Genomic DNA, 24,195 nt, shown 5'->3' with positions numbered 1-24,195 from the left:
TTATTTTGTGCCTAAATTTTTCTGAGCTTAATGACGATGTTTAAGAATGTTTCTTATTGTACAATAGTCTTTACTATGGAAGAATTAAAAACAAAATGTGGAATTCCCAATTTAAGAATAGTGACTGCTTTAATTTATGGATAAATTGGATTCTAAAAGTTGTTTTATGAGGCAAGTTATTTGGAACTTGGGATGTGTTTTATCAGGGTATGTTTCAAGGAACAAGGTGTGTAAAGTCGGAAATCAAAGTAGTCATGTGGGAAATTAAAGACATAATTTTTACTGCTTTGGGGGTCTTCAGACTGGCTCTTGGCTTAATTGTAATACAGAGTATCTACTTTGACATCTGTCCATTTCCCTGCGCGGGCATCTTTTTCTTTCTATGCACGCTTTGCCTAATTCTGACCTGAGTCTCCCTTGGCTTGCCCTACCTTAAAGTAGGGTAATTCCATGCTCACCTTCTCAATCCCTCTACCCTCCCTCATGCACTGTCAGTCATAAGGGTGATGGCCCCTGTTTGTGGTTCACAAATCATTCTATAAATTTTCCAGATTTCTCTCTGTGGAACTGGTGAATAAGAATTAGTAAGCCAATAAAGCCATTTTTTTTAAATAGCAGGACTCTTGAATGATTAATTAGAGACCAACAGGACAATATATTAATCAGAGTATTTTGTCATCTCACTTTTCATTTTCTAGAATCCTCAAGATGGTTTTAGCCGCCTGAAACGCTGGATTATGATTGGTGATCATCACCAGTTACCTCCAGTCATTAAGAATATGGCCTTTCAGAAGTATTCAAACATGGAGCAGTCTCTCTTCACTCGCTTTGTCCGGGTTGGAGTTCCTACTGTGGACCTTGATGCTCAAGGGAGAGCCAGAGCAAGGTAAAGGAGCCTTAAGAACTACCTATTTAAGGACCCCAGCTCCGTGATCCAGCTATTTGGTAGCATGTTCAGTAGCAAGTGTAGAATTCCCTGTTGTCTAGGAACCTGCCATCTACAAATCTGGAAGTGCCTATATTGCCTTCGGCATGGGGTGTGAACTGACCGAGATATTTCCTGTACTTCATTCACTGAGATTAATTGATGTGACTTGTAAACTAAAGCGTCTTTTCACTGTCCCTTGCCCTTTCTTCATGCCCCCAGAAGATATATAGTTAATATCATTTTGAAATCTAAAACAAAAGGTGAACAAGAAGAAAACACACCAGTTCTTACTTATATTAAGTGTACAGGCCCTATCTCATAATTACCTCAAAGTATACCTCAATTTACAGACTCTCCCCTGTTTTTTGTTTTTTTTTTATTTAAGGAATAAAGATAGCATTTATCTCAGAGAACACAATAGAGCTTCATTTCTATAATCATCAAGTCTTCTGACCTTTGGTTACTTGAAGCAGGGAGGCAAGTTGAAAAAGCATTATTGCTAAAAAAATGAGTGCAAAATGGTGAACATGAAAATTAAAAGGAAGAGCACAGCTCCTTAGGAACCCAAATTTTGCATCACTAATATTTCCTGTTTGTGGGGGCGGGGTTTGTCTTTGGAAAGCTTATGTAACCTCTACAACTGGCGATACAAGAATCTGGGAAACCTACCTCATGTGCAGCTCTTGCCAGAGTTTAGTACAGCAAATGCTGGCTTGCTTTATGACTTCCAGCTCATCAATGTGGAAGATTTTCAAGGAGTGGGAGAGTCTGAACCTAATCCTTATTTTTATCAGGTGAGAAAAAACGTGAAACTTTTAAGTTTATTTTGCATTAACTAGCTGAATTACTACCTAAATCAGTGACATTGAACCATTTGGCTAGCCATTGAAAAAACAAAATTAAGTTCCCACCTCACACATAACACAAAAATCTCTGTTTCAAATAGATTCAAGATATGTACACCAAAGAAAAGAAACTGTAAACACACTAGAAAGAAGAAAATCCTGATATAATATATAATATATACACATATATTATATATATATTTATAATAACATTAGGATGAGAAAGGTCTTAAGCTCATTACCAAAGGCAGAAATCATAAAAATATTGATTGGAGACCAAAATTTATTTCCAAGATTTAACAGACAGTGGGTTGAATTCTGAATATATATATGTACGGAACTCCTATAAATCACTTTTTAAAATACACCCCAACAGAAAAATGCAATAAAGATAAAAATGTGCAATTCACAAAAAAAGATTTGTAGCAAGTATAAGTCACTGGACTGTATTTTCACCTCTAATAATACTCAGTGTGGAGTAGGTTTAGGGAAATTTTATACTCATGCAATGCTAGAAGGAAAACAATTTGGTGAACAGATTGTCAGTATGTATTAAAAGCAGTGTCCTCACTCTGAAGAATTTATCCTAAAAAATAAATGGACAAGTTTGCAAAGGCTTATATGCTAAAATGTCCATCAGATCTTTTTCTTTTACTGCATATTATTTTAGAAATGAGAAGCAACCAAAGGATCTATCAGTAGGGATTAATTACACTATTACCTATTCTATATAATGAATAGGCACTAAGTATGATAACATTGTAACTTTGTTTACTGACAAGGAAAATGTTTATGCTATATTAAATGAAAAAAACTAGGTTGTAAAATATATTGTATAGCGTTCTATTTTTTTTTTTAAAGATTTATTTATTTGAGAGAGAGAGTGGGGGTGGGGAGTGCGGGCTGCAGAGGGAGAGGGGGAGAATGTAAATGATTTTTCTGAAGGTGTTCGAGAATTTTACTTTTGTCTTTACATGAAAACCAGCTTCTTGTCTTCCTTTTTTGATTTTCATGTTATGTTATCAGTTAACCTAGGATAGGATTATTCCTTAGTTTTATGGAAGGTGTTCACTTGTCCAAGTTGACTTCACTTCTTGAGGTGTGATAAATGAACACTTGTGCCAGTTATAACCATTCTTTCTGCAGAATTGAAGCAAAAGGAAATAAATGCATAACTGATCATTTCTACATTACAGAATCTTGGAGAAGCAGAATATGTAGTGGCACTTTTTATGTACATGTGTTTACTTGGTTACCCTGCTGATAAGATTAGTATTCTAACAACATATAATGGGCAAAAGCATCTTATTCGTGACATCATCAATAGACGATGTGGAAGCAATCCATTGATTGGAAGACCAAATAAGGTAATTTTGTGAATATCATATGTTCTCTTATTCATCATGTTGGCAGGATGGGAAAATTTATATTTATTATGAGTTATTTATATTATTCTACTTTGTCTCTTTGCTATCTCCTTTGAAGACATAAGGAAATGAAATAATATGAACTATAAATAATTCTCTAGCAGTCCTATCAGTGTTATTGGTTTGCTGTGACTTCTGTCTCAACTACCACATTGAAGATTTTTGTTGATGGTAATCAGAAATAAATGATCCTAAAACTTTTTGTTGGTAAAATGGAGGATAATGAAATTACATTACTTATGTACTATTATAGTAGAAATAGGATTGTAGCATTTTTTTATTTTGTCATTTTTGCAAAGGTATAATTTGTACTGCTTTTTATTGTATGTGTGTGGGAGAGGGTTTTTTCTTGAGAATAAGGAAAGATTGTAGTACCTTCAGACCTGAGGATTATTTTTTTTATGCTTTTTTAAATTTTTTGTGTGGTATAGAGTAATATCAAATAAGACACTTGATTATATCAATAAAAGGCTGAAAGGTTAGAATAAAAAATATATTACTAATGATGAAATTAAGGCTTTAGTTGTAAACATGGAAGCTCTTTCACTTTTTCTTGGAAATCATCCAAGAGTAACAGGAAAATGGGAGGAGGGAAAGACAAATGACATTTTTAGTGAGGTGACACAAATCAGGGGACTAAGATCAGGAAGAAAATGTGGGAAGAAGAGAATTTAGAGGACCAGTCTTGAAAGTACCAGCAAAAACACTTTCTGAAGGTGAATGGCACACTCTGAAGCATAAGAGCCACGTTCCTGTTACTGAACAGTGGATGTGGAAATTGGGGTGAGCAGAAGCCTTCCTGGTCCCAGATTGGTTCAAAGAAGCCTCCATGTGAGCCATGCTCGCCCAAAAGCAGACTTGTCTCTACAGTAGCAGAGGAAAAGAGAACCTTCTGTTGTGAAAACCACCCAGCCTTTAGGAAACCATCCAGCTCATCCCAGCTTAACCTCTGGCACGTAGCTAATCTAAGAAACCACATATTCAGTGATGAAATAGTGAGAAAAAGGAACCTAGCACGAGCTCGATTTATACAGGGAAAAAAAGGAGGGCAGCAAAACGTACCGACAAGACATTTGCTTCAAAAACATGTTGGCCCGGAACAGATTGAAAACTTTGAATACACATTTGGCTGTGAATTTCAAAATGCTTAATGAAGTAACCATTTCTGTGGAGAAGGCTACAAAGCAGAGAAATTTAATAACTCAGGAAGAGATGAAATGTGAGCTGGAAGAAAATAAAAGCACAGAAATGGAGACAAAGTTGAAAGGAGTACAAGGACACAGTGAACACTCCATGTAGAAAGTGAAAATAAGAAACGAGTAACTTTGAAATATAGAAAGCTTAGAAGTAGAAGAACCTCAATATCTGAGTCCTTTAATTTATAACAGAAAAACTTAAGTAATAAAGGAAAGTTCTCTCTCTCATAACAAGAAGACAAAAGTGAAATGGCTCCAGGGCTGAGTTACAGAGTGACTCCATGATGTCATCAAAGACCAAGGTTCATTTCATCCTTTTGCTCTGCCATTCTGAGTGTGTGAGTCCAGTTCTCAGATAAGCTTTCTACATGGTCAGGTTGGCAACAGAAATTTCCAGGGATTATATCCACACGTAAGAGCAAAACACTTAAATCCAAAATATAAGAACTCCTATCTATAACAGTCATTGTTAAATAAACACAGCCCGATACAAAATTGGCGAACGAATAGTCGCTTTACACAAGAAGACATAGGAATGGCCAATAAGCACATGCAAAGTGCTTACCATCATTCCTTGTCAGGGGAATGCAGATTAAAACTACAGTGAGGTACACTGCACACCAAATAGATTGGCTAAAATTGGCAAAATTGACAGTGTACCAGTTGTTGGCAAGGATGTGGAGCAACTGGAACTCAATCTAGAACAGTGCTGGTGAATGTGTAGAGTGGTACAGCACCTTTGGAAAACAGTTTGACAGTTTCTCATGAAGTTAAACATACACTTACCATACAGCTAAGCAATTTCACTTATACTCATTCAAGAACAGTGAAAATATATGTCCACAAAAATATTTATGCATGAATTACGGCTTTATTCAAGATAGCCTCAAACCAAATGCAAACTGCTACAGCCACTGGAAAACAGTATGGTGGTTCCTCAGAAACTTAAAAATAGATCTGCCCTATGATCCAGCAATTGCACTACTGGTATTTACCCAAAGAATACAAAAACACTAGTTCAAAGGGGTACACGCACCCCTATGTTTATAGCAGCATTATTTACAATAGCCAAATTATGAAGCAGCCCAAGTGTCCATCGATTGATAAATGAATAAAGAAGATGTGAGATATGTGTGTGTTTTATACACACACACACAATGGAATATCATTCAGACATTTAAAATTCTGCCATTTGCAACAACATGGATGGAGCTAGAGAGTATAATGCTATAAGCAAAATAAGTCAGAGAAAGACAAATGCCATATGATTTAACTGATATGGAATTTCAGAAACAAAACATATGAGCAAAGGGGGGGGAACAAATCAAGAAACACTCAATTATAGAGAACAGTCTCTATGGGGAGGAGGATGGTACGTTGGGTGAAGTAGGGGATGGGGAGTAAGGAGTGCACTTGCCATGACAAGCACCAGGTGATGTGTAGAATTGTTGAATCAGTATACTGTACACCTGAAACTAAAATAACGCTGTATGTTAACTACACTGGAATCAAAATTTAAAACAAAACAAAAAAGCCCCAAACCAGAAACAACGCAAATGACATGAACAGGTAAATGGGTAAACAAATGTGGTGTATCTATTCATCGGAATACTATTCAACAGTCAAAAGGTATGAACTTCTAATAGACACAACACATGGATGAATCTCAAAAACATGCCAACTCAAAGAAGCCAAAAAAAAAAAAACACTTTATGATTCCGTTTTTAAGGAATTTTAGACAGGCAAAAAGTAATCTATAGTGACAGAAAGCAGATCAGTGTTTGCCCAGGGCTTGGGGATACAGTTTTGACTACAGAGGGGCCTGAAATAATGGAAATCTTCATTGTGGTGCTTATCTAGGAGCATATATTGTCAAAATTTATCAAAGTAGACACTTCAAGTTTGGAGTGCATTTTATTATATGTGAATTATACTTCTGTGAAGTTGATTAAAAAGAAATGTTTTGTAAAATTCCTAAAGGTATGGACCATGAATTATAGCTTATGCACATAAGCACTTAAACTTTTTTTGTTGAATTAGTGAAAAAGTGATAAATGCCTGAGTGTCAATATCAGATTGACACCTGCATGAACTTTCCTAGTTATATAGTTTCAAACTGAACAAAAAGTACTATGAAAATTACTTGTTTATTTTTTGTGTGTCAGAAGGATGCTATCCATGAGAACTAAGAATATGTTAAATAATAAGTGAGCATACTAAGTTATACTGCTGGACATCAAATGGGGATACCAGGTAATAAGATTAACAGGTCCCTGCATCCAGGGAGTTGGGCAGTCTAGTAGGGGAAGACTGTTAATTCTATGGATAGTAATTCGGTTGTCAGCAGAGGTAAAGATCAGTGCTGTAAGCGTAGTAACATAGGGACGTGGCCTAATCTGGTTACTAAGGTTTATTTCATAGTGTTCATTAACTGGTTTTCTCAATTCCAAGTATATGATCATGTTTTCTTTTTGGATTGATTATCTTAATGATAAGATTTTTATTTCTAGCATATTATTTAAATTATCTCTCTAGAGTCTTATTATTGTGCTTTGAAAATATACCGTATCTCCCATTTTTTCTTCCTAGGTGACAACTGTTGACAGATTTCAAGGTCAACAGAATGATTATATTCTTCTTTCTCTAGTACGAACCAGGGCAGTGGGCCATCTGAGGTACATAAGGAAAACTTTTTTATATTATTGAAATTTATTATCTGCTTCAATTTTGAACTGCTTTGGCTAAGTGGTTTTAAATTTTTTTAAGCTTAAAGCATAATTAATTGTTACAGCAGCATTTGGTTTGGCAAGCTTCTTGTTAGAGTATAACAATATCATATTCTTTGTGAGTTAACTATTGTCATTGCTTCTGAATTTTTTGAATCTTAAATATTTTAGTACATTTACTTTTTAGTCTTCAGTAACACTCAGAGATAGCATTTTATTATGAAATCTTAATATCTTACATTTGTCAGAAACAGTATCAGAAATTAAAAGAGGTAAGGTGGTAAAAAGTCTTCAGAGTACATTTTTCATTGCACAGGATTTCTGACTTTTTTTCTCACACAGTCTTTCAGCTTCACTGTTAGAGGATAAAGGAACCATTTGTTCTCCCAGGATTAAGAACTGTCAAAACAAACAATAACCTATTTTTATCATTTATTGTGATGTATTTATGTGCTAGAGATTTATGGGAATAATATCTTCTTATTACAAAGCAGCCGTTTAGTTTTATATAAACCTTCATCTCGTATGACTTACTAACAAAACTATAATGAGAGTTCATTTTATTATTTTATTTGGTGGATATAAAGAGAAAAGTCTCCAAGCTCTCATAATGTTGTCATTAAGTCAAAATCTATTTGGAGCTTAGCCCAGTGATCAAGTTCCATTAGAATGATAACTTTTATGTAAGAGTAAACAAAGATGTAATGTTTTGAGAAATTGTTTCAAAACTATTGCATTCTAAAATAGCTTATTTTTGCTTATCAAACATGTATTTGGAGACGAACTTTTCTAAAAAGCAGTTCCTTTTCTGGAAGCATTGAGATGTATAGCTGCTGTCTGAATGGGGCATCATTATGATTTACATAATTAAAATCTCCAAAACTCACAGTATGAATACATGAATAATGCCTCATCCCCTCCCCATCTTTTTTCTTAACTGTGTCATGCTTTTGTCTTTTTCACATTCTTATGACTTGACTTCTTGTTCCATAATTCTAATGTAGCTACTTAGACCTTTTTATCAGTGCATTAGTCATGATTTCCCCCACTCACAAAAACAAAAACATCAACATAGAGGTTAGTGATAAAGTAGTAACTTTATTTGGTTTAACTAGTCACTTGATATTGATTAATCTGTTTATTCTGTTCAGTTTTTAAGAAGCTTAACTTTTTATTGCCATAACTTAACAGGAATATTTAGTAGAATAAGTAAAAAAAAAAGAAGAAGAAAAGCTGCATGCATATGTTATTAATCTTGAACTATGCTAATTAATTTTGTTTCCCAAAGGGATGTCCGTCGCTTAGTGGTGGCCATGTCTAGAGCCAGACTTGGACTGTATATCTTCGCAAGAGTATCCCTCTTCCAAAACTGTTTTGAACTAACTCCAGCTTTCAGCCAGCTTACTGCCCGTCCACTTCATTTGCATATAATTCCGACAGAACCTTTCCCAACCAGTAGAAAGGTAGGACTCTTTCTTCATCGTATAGAGCAGCACTCTCCTATAGATGACCACAGTAGCTAGGAACCAGCATCACATAGATCATCCGATCACTGGTTTAGGGTGCTCCTTACACTGTGGAACTGAATTCGATTTTCTGTGGAAAATAATAATACATGCTAACATTTATCAAGCACTCACTAGTATCAGGCAATTAGCTCTTCCCATACATTATCTCGTTTCATCTAAGAGTCCTGTTCAGTAGGTTTTCTTATTAACCCCATTTTATGTATGGGGAAACAGGATTAGCAAAGTTAAGTAGTTTGGTCATGCATCTCATAGATGGAGAATCCCAAGATTTGAAAACCCAGGCAGTGTGACTCCAGAATCCATGTTAATGACTGTACTTTACTGCCTCTGTTCAGCTCTTTAATTGATAACAGAGTAATAATGGAGGCACATGGAGATCAGGCAGTGCCAACGAGCAGAAGGCTTGAAAACCAGTGCTTTCCCCGACACCCAGGGGGCTAAGCACTAAGAGCGTCTCTCCATCTTCCACTCAAGAGACCAGTGTTGGAGGCCAAGAGGGCTGCACGGCTAGCACTACATCTCAGAAGAGGCAGCTCCTAGCGGAGCCACCAGAAAAGAAGCAAACAAATAAACACAAACAAACACAAAACCTTCCATGTTGTGAAGGCCGTGTTTTGTAGTTGTAACGGCATGGCAGTCTTTGCACATCGTGTGACCCTTGCAGAAAGTGCCCACTATCAAAAGAACACCTGCCTACATGTAATACTGCCATCCTGCTTAATTCTGAGAAATAACTATTTAATACACTTAATTATTTCTGACATTCTGTGCGCTAATTTGTTACTTTATGGTAAAAATCCTTTGTCTTGATAGAAGTTTTTTACCTTTATGGTTTTCGGAACTGCATCTACAGTAAGAAAGGGTGAGACTTTATAAACGTTTTATAATCGATTATAAATAGGAAACTTGTTCATCTTTATTCTAGGATGGTTTAGGGGGAAGTGCAAATTTTTTATTGTCTTCATTCACTTTACCACTTTACCTGCACTGGTAGAGCAGTGTTTCTCAGATGGTTGTCAGAAACTCCTGCGGCAGCATCCCCTCATTCTCTGTCAGACCTACTGAATCTCCGTCTCCGGGAGCTGGAGCCAACACACCTCCACAATTAACAGTCTTCCCTAGAGAGTTCTGAAACATACCACAAAGTTTGGACTTTAGTATGTGATCATGCACTTTATTAGTAAAAAAACCTTTTGAGTATTCAGCCTCATGACAGTCTGTATATTAAATAACAGTAATGTTAGCTTATTTTTAGAAAAACATAAATAGGAAAAATAGTTTCAATATTTTCTTTCTGAATAAACTTGAAAATTGCCTTTGGAACATACAAGGTATTAGAGACCGTACTTTAGGCCATGTTGATTTTTCTCTCGGTTCAAATGATCCTGTAGTTCTCACTCTTCCACATGGGTTCCTAGACCCAAACTCCTGTTTCACTTGCCAGCCTGAAATTAAAAGGTAGTAACTCGTAGTTCCCTTCTAGTCTCTACCTTTTGCTAAATTTAAATTGAATCTCTTCTCTTCATGAAGTCATTATTGGGCTCTCACATACACTTACATCTTAATGTCCTGGTACTATTCTGATGTCCTCCAAACCCTAGTAGTGCTTTTACATAAGATGGAGACATGGGCATCTGGAATGTTCACTTTTAGCATAACAACCTTCTCACTGTCCTTAACTTTCTCTTTGCCTTCTAGAATGGAGAGCGACCATCTCATGAAGTACAGATAATAAAGAACATGCCCCAGATGGCAAACTTTGTATACAACATGTACATGCATTTGATACAGACCACACATCATTATCATCAGGTGAGTTTTCTCAAAATTCACTCTTATTTTTCTTGTAGAAAGAATCTTCTTTGCAGACTACACCTTTAAAGTACTCAATTCCTTGTGGGAAACCAGCTAAACCAAACAAGGTTGTTGTTATTCATGTAATATCCATATTTTTTAAACACCTTTATGTAGATATAATTTGGCCTATGATAAATTCCACATATTTAAAGCATATAATTTAATATGTTCTGATATATGTAAATACCTGTGAAACCATCATCACAATCAAGATAATGAACATACTCATTATCTCCAAAAGTTTCCTCATGCCCCTTGGTAACCCTTCTCATCCTTCACCAGTCCCTTTCCCACCTTCTCCAGGCAAACAAGGATCTTACCCTCAACTTGTAGCCCCTTTTTATTGCCAAATAATATTCCACTGTAGGGACCTACCAGGTGTACCCATTGACCTGTTGATGGACATTTGGGTTCTTTCCAACTTTGGCTATTACAGAGGAAGCTGCTGTGAACATTCTTGTACCAGTCTTTGTATTTGGCGGGGGGTGGGGGGAGTCCCTAGGAGTAGAATGGCTGAAAAACAGAGTAAATGTGTTCAACTTCTTAAGAAACTGCCCACCCATTTTGCGAAGTAGTTGCATCAGATTCCCAGCAGCAGCGAATGAGAGCTGTCGTTGCACCCCACCCTCACCCACACTTGTTATGGCCTTTTTTATTTTAGCCATTCTAAAGGGGAGGCTAAGCATGTAGAGCTGCTCCAGTGTTCTGGTTGAGTGCAGACAGAAGCTTCGTGCCCTGCTGCCCCCTCTCTGCCATGGTTTTGTCTGAAGGCTTGGTTCCTCCCCACCCCTCACATGGCTCCTTGACTGAGGCTGGCCCTTTCTTCAATTGTGTCAGTCACTTCTAATCAGCCACTGTTTTTGTAGAAGTGTTACAGCAAATTTCTTTGCTAAAAAAGCTAATCGGTTTTCATATTATTTTCTTCTCTGAAGATTTAATACATACTTTGATCTCTGGAGTCAGCAAGATCTAGGCCATTGCCATCAGAGTTTTGTTTGTAATACACAATGGCCAGCAGTGTTTTAGAGAACCCTCGATTGAACAGTATCTATTAGTAAGATAATATGAGAGCTTAGCTTTGTAAGCCAGTGTTTTTTTCATTTGAGTTCCTATTGATGTCTTCTTTTTCTCATTAGACTTTATTACAGCTACCACCTGCTATGGTAGAAGAAGGTGAGGAAGTTCAAAGTCAGGAAACAGAGTTGGAAACAGAAGAAGAGGCCAATCCTGCTCAGACTGACCTATCCAGTCTGACAGATGCCACCTCTAGTCAAGAATCCTCAGCCTCTCAGATTGAGACCACCTGCAGTCAGACGGAGAGCACCCCCAGTCAGACAGGAGCTAGTTCCAGTCCAGAAGCCACCCCTGCTGCATCTGATCTCAGTGCTACTGTGGCAGGACCTGTAGCTGTTCCAGCAGAGGCTCAGGTCCCTCAAGATGTCACACTGGCCCCAGAGGAGACCAAGTAGCCCAACTGTGGCCTTTCTTAGGACATTTCCTTCATAAAGTCTAAGTAAAGCTACTTTTTGTATTTTATATTTGCTTCTGCTTTTTTAGGGTACTAATCAGTGTTCAGTTCTTAATTTTGTTAACCGATCTCAGTGTTTGTCTTCTTGGATATATTTAAAAGAAAATTGTATTGTGTGTGAACTGAAAACTTCAGTTTCATTTATTCAGTCAGAAGGGCAAATAGCCATTCCTTTGATATTTTTATAATTGAATGTATCTGTAATCATACCTATATTAAAAGAATTTTTTTTAAAGATTTTATTTATTTATTTGAGAGAGAGAATGAGATAGAGAGCATGAGAGGGGGGAGGGTCAGAGGGAGAAGCAGACTCCCTGCTGAGCAGGGAGCCCGATGCGGGACTCGATCCCGGGACTCCAGGATCATGACCTGAGCTGAAGGCAGTCACTTAACCAACTGAGCCACCCAGGCACCCAGAAGAATTTTCTATAGAATACACAAGACATACTTTCCATTTTCAGTGAACTTCTCTAAAGAAAAGGACAGAATACACCGAAATTAACTATAGTTGTTAACTACAATTATAATTAACAACTAGAAGTTGTTTCTTCTCTCATAGTATCAGATACTCAAGTTGTGTTTCCTTTTTTCCTACCTTTCTTGGCTGCCTTCCTTGATGTAAAGGCATTAACAGTCATAGATAGATACAGATTTCTCCAATCAGTTGAAGAGACTACATGTATTTCCTTCCTCAAAGTCTCATAATGTATTAGAATCACCTAGGATGTCTTATTTATTCTTGGGGCCACTCTAGACCTAATGAATCAGAATCTCAGGGTTAGGGCCCAGGTATCTGTATTTTAGCAGGTGCTCCTAATGTTTGAGTCGCTAGCGGAATGGCATCAAATCAAGCTGGTAAGGCTGAGCCAGGATATGTCATTCAGCTAAGCAGGAAGAAGCTGGCAAATCCATCTGGGCAAGAAGAAAGATCCAGAATCCAGACAGTGAAAGTTAGTGAACTTAGCTCCCCCATATAGGATAGAATTCTCACAATGCAGAGGTTCTGAGTCTTCTGCTATGTTTAGTTCTCTTGATAGAGAACCAGCCACAAGGACACCTTAAGGTAGAATGTACTCGAGATTCGGGAGGGCAGAGATGCTAGGACCTTGCTAATCAAGTGTGGTTTGCAAACCGGAAGGATCAGCATCCACTGAAGCTCGTTAAAACTGTAGCAGTTTGCACTCTCTCCTAGATCTATTAAATCTGAATCTCCTTTTCAGCAAAGTGCACAGGTGATTTATATGTACTGTGTAGTTTGAGAAACATTGTTCTCAGATTGTTGTACTGTCCTCAACGTGAATGAGAGAGTGACGAGTCTGTGATGGTAAAGTTAGTGTGAGTGTGACCGATGTTTCCTGACATGGGACCTCTGCTTATAAAGCTTCCTGGGCATGGTGGCCAGAAAAGAGAGGAAGAAGGTAGGAGGAACTTGCCCACTACTTCTCTTCCCCATTTCGGCATCTGCTAGCATGGCTGATGGGGAGTATTTCCCCAAAGTATCCCCTCTAGTGCCTCCACCTAAAGGCTTGACAGCGTTCAGAGAACCTTTGAAAAAGTAGGCAAGAACTGCACACTGCCACTGACATGCTTCTGATCCTCATATTTTGAAGGAATGAGTTCATAAGGAGATGAAACCAAGAAAGTCAAGTCAATGATATTTTTGACTGACTAGTGTTTGCTCAGCTCTACCAGGTTGTGGTGGAGATGAGTCAGGCTCTCCTATTACAAGGTGTGTTACTACATCTGAACATAAGAAAAGGAAAGTGAATGCCAAGGAAACTGTACTGGGAAACCTTGGTCTGTTACTGGAGTAAGGATTGAGCCAGATAGTTACTGGAGTAAGGATTGAGCCAGATAGTCTGTTATATAATTTCTCTGTTGATAAGAATTTGGAAGCAGATGTTGTGGGCGTCTGTATGAGGAATAGCACTCAAAGGATTACTTTCATCTGTGAATATTCTAGTATCAGGCTAATCAAGAGGGAAAGAAGCTTTACTGTATTACTGTGTTTCCTGGAAAAGATTGATTTTTCTCTCTACCCTTTAGAGGATATGAATCATGATACCTGCAACCAAAATAAGTGAACTATTACTCTGCTTTCTCATTAAGTAAATCATTTTCCAGACACTGTGTATCACTCTGTCTAGGTAGTGACTTGCTTTTTTCTTTGCTGTTTGATTTTCTGTCACGCTAAAAAGAAAATTTAACTGGAAGACAGGTGGGTCCTTCGCTTTTGTCAAAGAAATTTTAAAAGGGACAATAATGGTGGGATTTGAATTATTTTAAATTGTTTTTTCACAGGAATGGTCAGTGAGTTATGGTTTACTATAGAATTATGGAATTTTTAAAGGAACTTAAGAAATCGATTCTTATTTTAAATAATGAGGAAACTGAGTCAGTCTTAACCAGGGTGGCAGCTGTGGAAGACGGGGTAGAATGCAAGTCTACAGTCCTAGGACAGTGTTTTGTTTAGTGTTTTTTTTTCAATCAAGGCCACAAGCATGACTGCTTCATAAATTCAAGAGTTTTCTATTGGGATTACAACAGACACAGGTACTCCGGGCATGTGACCATTTCAGATTAGTGTTCTCATTGCCCTCCATCCTGTTTTTCAGATCTGAATATGTCATGATTTTGGAATCTATTTTTAAAAGCAAACCAAAAAGATGTATGCAAGAGAATGAGCATGAAATGAAGCAATTCAAGTATTTAGACTTTTTTCCACAAAATGCTGAGTTAAGGAAGTTCATTACCAACAGTTGAGAATAAATAGCTCCATTGATTTGGGCAAATGAATGAGATGATCTAAACATTATCAGGTCTCTTGAAGTTAGGGTGATGATAAAAATTTAGATGTTGCACTAGATACAGAGAAAAATGGCATAAATGGGTCATTCATGCTCCTATATAAATGGAGTTTTTTATGATCAGGAAACAGCGTGCTATTGTAAAACTGACTTTGGACTCACACAGACCTCGCTCAAATTTTACCTCATTTGCTCATCAGCATTTGGTTTGACCTTAGGTACGTTTTATAACCTTTCTAAGCCCCAGTTTTCTTTCTTCTCAAAATTGGAAAAAGGCCTCATTTGTTAATGAGGAATGTTTGTGAAAATATCTGGCACCTAGCTGCTCAGTAGATACTAGTCCTTCTCTCTCCGTTTTTTTTCCCAAATCCTTGAGATAATATAGGATATTGCCAACCAATCCTCTGACTTGGGTACTTAGCTTTACCCCTATTCCGAGAGCATGGAAGATGATGAAGAAGGGGACACGTGGCAGCAGATGACAATGGAGGATCAAGGATCAAGTCTACTGATTGGGACTCTGAATCAATCGATCACAGTATTGAGGATGGTCTCTGCTGAAATTAAAATTTTGACAGAACAGGATAACCAAAGGGAAGACACTGGGTACCATACGCGTCTGATGACTTCCGTCAGTTCTGAATCCTGCACTCCCCCAACCCCAAATCATTTCATTATTGCATTTAGTTAGCTCTGTGCCTTTGAATGGGCTTTTTCCTTTTTATCTTGCAGTCACTCGAATGACATTTTAGAGATGTTTCTTCAGTTAACATATTAAAAAGATTTTTTAAAAGTCTGACCCTTTTGCATGAGCCAGAAGAGCAGTTAAAGACAAGCAGTGCCTTGCTTCCTGTGAAAAAGGCTTGGCCGTTAGCCTTTGTAATTATGAAGCAATCATGTTAATAGATGTTTAAGAATAATGCAACTGGAGCTGTACTGTGCCAAGGATGGAAATGAACACGTGAGACCATTTTTTCTTCATCCATTGGTACTCTTTAGTGCCCGAGAAAGGGTTTTAATTCCATAGGATCCAGAAGTTTTGGACACTTTAGTTTTTCTTCCTAGGGACAAATTGGAGCTTAGTCCCCTGGAGCATGACTCAGAATGTAGCATGGTTACTGCTGACGGACACTGTGCCACCTTTATTCAGTTAGTTTGGCTTATACTTCTTTCAGTGGCTGCTCAAACTTCTACCCTTACATGCAAGGGTAGCTAATCCATTACTTCTCAACATACATAAGAAGAAAACACTAGTCTTGAAAAATCCTGAGAAACATGCTCCATGGTCTAATAAGCTCGGAGACACAATGAATTATTACCTTTTTTTGCAGAATCACATTGCATTGTTAGTTAATTAAAGGTTCTGAGAACTCTTGCTGGAAAAAAAATCACATTTAACTTTGTTTAACCCAGCATTTCCCAAACTTATTTGACCATAGAACTTTTTTAAAAGACACATTAGGGAACTAACTGCAGAACACAGTAGTTTGGGAACCAATATCTTTACTGGAGTACTTGAACTTTGATTTCCCCTTAGAAAACTAAGGGCATTATAATATACCACCCCAAAATATGCCACTTTGGCATAAGGATTATTTTGACCTAAAGGCAACTGAGAAGCAGCAGATGTAGGAATAACTCGCCTCTGCTTCTGCCAAAAATCAGGGCATCAATGTCCCTTTGTAAAAGTGACCAATTTTCATTTGTAAAGGTGTCTCCTCTCTTCTGTACTAGGAAGAGGAAAATAACGCTTATTACTAGAAACAGATGGCACTGAGATGAGTCTGCACAAATAAACCTTACTAAAATAACCCTTATTCTCCATTAGTTTGCCCATATATTTACTTTCCCCCAATTTGCCACCTCTAAAAGCCCAAGCCCCCTTTTTGTTTGCCTATTTGGTTCACAATTTATCACTCTTTGTTAAAACAGTATATAAGCCTCTAAGCCGAACAACTTCTTTTGGGTTTTTACTTTTTCATGTACCCCCCATGGAAGTAAAGTTTAAAATATCAATTAAATTTGTATGCTTCTCCTGTTAACCTGTCTTTTGTCCATTTAACTCACAGGCCCCAGTCACCAACCCTAAAAAGGTAGAGGTAAAGTTTTTCCTCCCTTACACACACACACACAAACTCTTAATTTTTTTTTTCTTCTAATTAACCAGAGGCTGAAGTAACACAGGTGAAGAAGAAACTAGAGGTGAAGTGATTTGTACAAAATGTCACATTGTAGTGTAATTTGTTGAGTGTCATATGGTATTAGCAACGTCCTGAAAATGCAAATGAATAAAAGTTTGATCAATGTACCATGACATTCTTTCATGTGAGCCTCCTAAGAAAAGGTCACTGAGCATGATTAGTTTGGGTTTTGAGCTCTATAGAAATGGAATCATACAGAATGTGCTTTTTTTGTGTCTGCCCTCTCAAATAGATTTCTCTCTATGGGGCTCAGTATGTTAAACATCTGCCTTCTGCTCAGGTCATGATCCTGGAGTCCCAGGATTGAGTCCTGCAGCAGACTTCCTGCTCAGTGGGAAGTCTCCCTCTCCCTCTGACCCTCCCCCTGCTTGTGCTCTCTCTCTCTCTCAAATAAATAAAATCTTAAAAAAGATTTCTCTGTATGATGTGAGATAGGGATCGAGATTGGGCACTATTAGAAGACCATCTTTTCCCTATAATGTCACCTTTGTCATAAATCAAGTGATAGTTTATGTGTGAGTCTATTTCTGAACTTGTTTCATTTGTATAGTTTTCTTGTGTCAACATTTCACTGCTTTAATTACTGTCACTAATAAATTTTGATATTTGGTTGTGTATATGCTTTAGCTATATTCTTCTTCAAGATATTTATTGCCTTAGTCTTTGTGTATAAATTTCAGAATCACCTTGAAAAGTCTACCAAAAAAAAAAGAAAAAACTTGATGGGATTTCTACTGGCATGGCATTGAATCTATAATTCAATTTGGGGGAAATGGACATCTTTACAATCTAGGAACATGGCACCTCTTTCCATTTACCTAGGCCTTTTTTTTTTTTTTAATATTTTATTTATTTGTCAGAGAGAGAGCACATGTACAGGCAGGGGGAGGGAGATGCAGGCTCCCTGCTGAGCAAGGAGCCCAATGAGGGACTTGATTCCAGGACCCTGAGATCATGATCTGAGCCGAAAGCAGATGTTTAACCAACTCAGCCACCCAGGCGTCCCTACTTAGGCCTTTTAATCTCGGTAATGTTTTGTAGTTTTCTATACAAAGGTCTTGGCCATCTTTCATTAACTTTATTCCTAGGTATTTTATTTTTTTATGCTATTGTAAATGGTACTTTTTTATTACATTTTATTACATTTTGTAATTTTTGTTACTGGTATATAGAAATACAATATATTTTTGTATGTTGACCTGGTACATACTAATACCGATGAATTCACCTACTTTTTCTTATAGTTTGACTGTAGTTTCTTTTGGATTTTTTACACACATAATTTTGTCATCTGTGAATGACAGTACTTTGATTTCTATTTATAGCCTTAATAGTTTTTATTTCCTTTTTAATTATATGCCTTTTATTTCCCTTTTCTGCCATATTAACCTATTGAGGGCCTCCTGAGTAGAGGCCATCAGAATGAGTATCTTTGTTTCTTCCCAATCTTAGGGGCCAGGCTTTCAATATTTCACTAGTCAGTGTTTGCTATAGGATTTGTGATGCTCTGTATCAGAGTTTAAGAGTTTCCTTCTATTCTAGTATGCCAAGTGGGTTTTTTTCCAACATGAATGAATGTTGAATTTTAACATTTTTTTCTGTATTCATCAAGATGATTATAAGCTTTTCTCCTTTATTAATGTGGTGAATTGCATCGATGTGCTTTCTATTGATTGTTTTTTCCTTCTGGTTATGGGCCAAAATTACTACGCTTTACATGTTTAGTAATTTTTATTGGATCCTGGAAATTACAAATGCTGTGTTGTTGAATATTTAGATTTTATTCTTTATTTTTTTTAAGATTTTATTTATTTTAGAGAGAGACAGTGCGCATGTGTGCACAACTAGAGGCAGGGTCCAAGAGGGAGGGAGAGGAAGAGAATCTCAAGCAGACTCTGCGCTGAGCACAGAGCCCACTGCAGGGCTTGAAGCTGAAGATCAAGAGCTGAAGATCATGACCTGAGCTGAAACCAAGAGTCAAGGTTGCTTAACCAACTGAGCCACCCAGACGCCCCTTGCTGTCTTCCTTTAAAAAGTGGTGAAATTTGCTTTGACATGCGGTTGCGGATTGTGTGGTCAGTCTTTTTGGTGTTTGTGTTTAAGCTTTGTTGCACTGGTATTGAGTACCTTTAACTCTAGGGTTCATTTAGTTCAGTCAGTTGTGACCCTTCCTGCGGTCACTGCCCCAGGTGTTCAGTGAGGTATCGTACTCGGGCTGGTAGAAGTTTAAACATTTCTTAGGCTTGTGCGAGCTCTGGAAATTGTTTAGCTTACAGCTTGCAGGCAGTTAGTCATTCTTCACTTGACCTCCTAGAGTTCGACCCTGTGCATGTGTAGACTTGAAGGGACCCCTCTTCAGAGTTCTCCAGTTCTTTGTATGCATAACTCTTCTTTTCTCGTGTACTCCGCCCCACAAATTCTAGCCAGCTCAGCCTGCCCAGGTTTCTAGCTCCTAAATTCTGCTAGGAGAATTTAGGGGCTGCGAGGGGCTAGGGCCTGGGGCTGCGAGGCTTCTCCTTAGGTTCTTCTTCACTGTACTGCTGTTTGGAAATTGCCTCTGGGCAAAAGGCCAGGGCAGTCACCGGGCTCACCTTGTTTTGTTCCTTCCTCTGGGGGATCACAGACTATGCTGCCTGTTGTTTACTATCTGAAAATAGTTGCTTCCTATATTTTTTCCAGTTTTCTTGTTGATTATAGTGAGTTGATGAGTTACTATTTCATGAGCAGAAGCAGAAGTCCTTGGGGCGCCTGGGTGGCTCAGTTGGTTAAATGACTGCCTTCAGCTCAGGTCATGATCCTGGAGTCCCTGGATGGAGTCCCGCATCGGGCTCCCTGCTTGGCGGGGAGTCTGCTTCTCCCTCTGACCCTCCCCCCTCTCATGTGCTCTTTCTCTCTCATTCTCTTTCTCTCAAATAAATAAATAAAATCTTTAAAAAAAAAAAAGTCCTCACATTGATAGGTTTTTCAAATATGAAAGCAACCTTACATTCCTAATTAAAAAAAATAACTGTCATATTAAGTTTGCTAATATTTTTATTAGGATTCTTATATTTATGAGAGAGATTGGTCTATAATTATTATGATGGAATCATTCTTGTCAAATTGGACATCAAGATTATGCTGGCCTCATAAATTGAGTTGAAAGTGTTTTCTTTTTCTATTCACTGGAAAAGATTTTCTAAAATTGGTATTCTTTTTTTCAAACTTTGGAACAATTCAGTGAAATCATCTAAGCCTAGGGATTTCTTTGTGGGCAGGTTTTTAATTTCAAATTTAATTTATTTAATAGTATAGAACTATTCTGTTTCTTGTGTTGCTTTGGTAAATTGTGTTTTTCTATGAATGTGTTCAATTTATATTGCCAAAAGTAATGTATACTATCTTCATAGCAAAGCTTGAGCTATATCCCATACATCCCATATCATATTTTCAGTAACATCCAGTTCAAAATGCTTTTTTAATTTCCGTAGTAACTTCTTTTTAATCCATCTTTCTTTCATTTTTGTTGGAAATGTTTTAGAACTTAGTAGAGATGGTGGTTGTACAACATTGTGAACGCACTAAACATCACTGAATTTTTCACTTTAAATGGCTAACTTTATATTATGTGAATTTTACCTCAATTAAAAAAAAAACTTTTTAGGAAGTGGATTACTTCAGTTCCAAGCATTTGGGCATTTTTCTTATCTTTTTGTTATTGATTCTAGCTTTGTTTCACTGCAGTCAGAGAACATACTCTGTATGATGATAATCCTTTCAATTTGTCGGGACTTTTGTGTACATGTTTCATGTGCACTTGAGAAGATTGACTATTCTATAGTAGTAAGGTACCATTTTAATAATATATATTAAATATGTATATAATTATATAATAATACATGTATTACATATATATAGGTCAAGTTCATTAATTATTTTGTTTAAATCCCTTATAGTCTCACTTTTTTGGGGGGGGTGTCTGCTTGTTCTATCAGTTACTGAGAAAGGTGTGTTTAAAAAAAAATTCCAGTATGTTATTTCTTCTTCTAGTTTTATCAAATTTTACTTTGTGTAATTTGAGGCTATGTTATTAAAAGCACACAAACAATTATTATACCTTCCTGATAGATGAATTTTTTTTTTAGAAATGTCTAGATATTCTTCTTGCCTTAAAGTCTACCTTTTCTGACATTAGTATAGCTGTACCAGCTTTCTTTTAGTTGCTTTTTGCATGGCATATTTTTTTCCATTCTCTTACTCAAATTTTCTTTCTTTTTTTTTTTAAGATTTTATTTGTTAATTTGTCAGAGAGAGAGAGAGAGCACAAGTAAGGGGGAGCGGCAGGCAGAGGGAGAAGCAGACTCTCTGCTGAGCAAGGAGTGTGATGCGGGACTCGATCCCAGGACCCTGGGATCATGACCTGAGCCGAAGGCATACGCTTAACCGACTCAGCCACCCAGGTGTCCCACTTACTCAAATTTCTATGTCCTTATGCTTAGGATGTTTCTGTCATAAGCAACATATTGTTGGGTGCAGAGTTTGATTTCCTACTTGTAAGCCAATACGTTGAAGACGCAGAACTCCCAGCTGATACACAGAAGGCTCCGTCACTCATGGCACTGCAAGCAGCATGGGCATCAGCAGGCTTGTTTGTGTCAGTTCCTCTTGCTCCCCAAGTCCCAGAGATGTGACGTGGAGGGCCCTGAGGGATGCCTGCATACTCAGTGGATTGTGTTATAGCAGAGGAACACTGGGGAATCCACCCCTCAGATAGCAAGCAGTAAGCCAGCTTGTTTATTGTCCCAGAGGGAGACTTGACCTCATCCATCAAGGTTGCTTGCTGCAAATTCAGCAACCTTGAGAAATGGCCTGAATAAAGAGCAGTCATGTATTCTCGGCATGCCCAACAAGAGCATGTCTGTGATTGTGAACTCATTTCTTTCTCCTTAGCCTTCTGTCAATTCTTGCTTGATACATTTTGAGACTATGTTATTAAATATATACACATTTGTAATTATTACACCTTCCTGGTTCATGGCCCTTTTTATCATGAGGAAATGGTTCCTCTTTAACTTTAGTAATGCTTCTTGCCTTAAAGCCTACCTGTCTTATATTAATATAATTGTACCGGTTTTCTTTTGGTTAGATTTTTCATGCCATATCTTTTTCTATCCTCCTACTTAATCTTTCTGCATGCTTATATTTAAGATTTCTCTTTTGTAAGCAACTCATGTAAGTAGTGTAATGATTTTTGTCTTTTAACTAGAGGAGATCATTTTACTTTTATATAGTTGCTGATATATTCAGGTTTATTTTAACCATTTAATTTTCCCTATGTTTTGTGTTCTTTCTTTCTCATCTTTCTTGACTTCCTTTGTATATATAAAGTATTTTTTATGATTTTATTTTCCTCATTCTCTTAGTTTATTAGTAATACATTCTTTTACCAGTTATCCCAAAGATTATAAAAGACATTCTTTTTTTTTAAGATTATTTATTTATTTATTTGAGAGAATGAGAGCACACTCAAGCAGAGGGAGGGGCAAAGGGAGAGGGACAAGCAGACTGAGCTGAGTGTGGAGCCTAACATGGGGCCCAATCCCAGCACCATGAGATCATGACCCAAGCCAAAACCAAGAGCTGGACACTTTAACTGAATGAGCCACCCAGGCACCCCACAAAAGACATTCTTATTACAGTCTACTAAGAATTAATACCTATTCCACTTCTCAGATGATGCTAAGACTTATAATACTAACTACGTTAAATCATCCAGCTCTGTGTTATTGTTGTTATACATTTTATTTTTACATAAAATTTTGTAAAAATTTTTCTACGTTAGATTGCTTCCATCTAGCTGGGACCATACTTCCCCCAGACTGGCTTGCTGTCTCTGGGAAGGTCAGGCTATCTCTAACTCACCCTCAGTCCTAGGATGTAGTCCTCTAGAGGTCCCAGCTGAAGGCCTGGGATATTTTTTGAACCAGTCCTCTGTGGCCAGTCCTGAACTCAGTTTTTGTCTCCGTAGCGTTATGAAATGACCCAAAACTCTGCTTTGCTATTTCACCCATTTTCTGTTTGGCTTCCAAGCCTCTTGTCATGCATAACTTAATCAATAAATTACCTGAGGAAAACTGATGCTGATGGTGGGCTCCCATTTTTGCATTCCATTTTTCTCTAGGATCTTAATTCTAAGTCCTAATTCCCTTGGCAGCTCCAAACTTCAGTATTTATCTTCCCAGTCCCATTAAATTACTGCTGATTTCTCACTGTTTGCCCTGCACCAAGAATTGCCAAATGCCCTATTTTGTTGCATTTGGACTGCTATGACAAAAATACCATGGACTGAGTGGCTTAAACGACAAACTTTTATTTCTCACAGTTCTGGGAGCTAGAGAGTCCAAGATCTCCATGCCAGCAGATTCGGGTCTGGTGAAGACCCACTTTGTTTCATAAAGTACAGTCTTTTCACTGTGACCTCACATTTTAGAAAGAGGGCAAGAATGTTTTCTGTGGTCCCTTTTGTAAGAGCACTAATCTCATGCATAAGGGCTCCACCCTCGTGACCTAATCACCTCCCACAGGCCCCACCTCCAAATACTGAGACATGGAGGGTTCAGATTTCAGCCTACGAATTTGGGAAGGACACAAACGTTCAGTCCACTGCATGCCCTTAGGAGGAAAATACTGTGGAAAAAGTTAGTATTTCCTCCATTAGCTTCCCTTCGCACAAGTCCTGAGTATCTCAGCAGGTTTCCAGTACCTTCTAACAGATTTTTTTTCTTTAATCTAGTTTTTAAGTGGTTCTCAGTGAGTATTGGTCAGGCTATAGCATCTGAGCCGAACTGGATCGCACTTGAGAAACACTGATTTAATGCCTTATTGTACCTGTTTTTGTCACATCTTATTTATTTTATTGAACTTTAACTTTTGAGTCAGTATCCCTCTAGCATAAGAAGAGAAACCAAACAAACACTATTTAACTTTAGCAGTCTCAGGAGTTGTATTGTTGCAGAAAAATTACCCTTAATCCTCAGCTTGGTCAGACCCTACCTCATTCCTGATACCACTTGGCTCTTCTTTTCATCTAGGAACCTCTAGACCCACCTGCAACATGGCCTTATCCCTGATCTCTGACCACTCCTGGGACTCATTAGCAGAAGGTGGAAAGC

The 24,195-nt window shown here is 37.6% G+C and overlaps 1 protein-coding gene across 1 annotated transcript in view; it reads left to right on the top strand.

Moving 5' to 3' along the window:
- AQR (aquarius intron-binding spliceosomal factor) overlaps positions 1-13,776 on the top strand; it is a 93,947-nt gene extending 80,171 nt beyond the window's left edge. The window contains exons 30-36 of the mRNA XM_081831843.1: positions 699-886; positions 1,551-1,722; positions 2,970-3,140; positions 6,986-7,071; positions 8,411-8,585; positions 10,350-10,463; positions 11,645-13,776. Coding sequence (XP_081687969.1) covers positions 699-886; positions 1,551-1,722; positions 2,970-3,140; positions 6,986-7,071; positions 8,411-8,585; positions 10,350-10,463; positions 11,645-11,977 — 1,239 coding nt within the window. The 3' untranslated portion in view covers positions 11,978-13,776. The remainder of the gene's footprint in view (positions 1-698; positions 887-1,550; positions 1,723-2,969; positions 3,141-6,985; positions 7,072-8,410; positions 8,586-10,349; positions 10,464-11,644) is intronic.
- Positions 13,777-24,195: the final 10,419 nt, after the last annotated feature.

The sequence above is a fragment of the Leptonychotes weddellii genome, chromosome 9, assembly GCF_054177405.1.
Source record: "Leptonychotes weddellii isolate Sample4059 chromosome 9, ASM5417740v2, whole genome shotgun sequence".
In the NCBI taxonomy this organism is placed as follows: domain Eukaryota; kingdom Metazoa; phylum Chordata; class Mammalia; order Carnivora; family Phocidae; genus Leptonychotes; species Leptonychotes weddellii.
The sequence above is the reverse complement of the archived record's forward strand: the minus strand, read 5'-3'. Positions and strand labels throughout refer to the sequence as shown.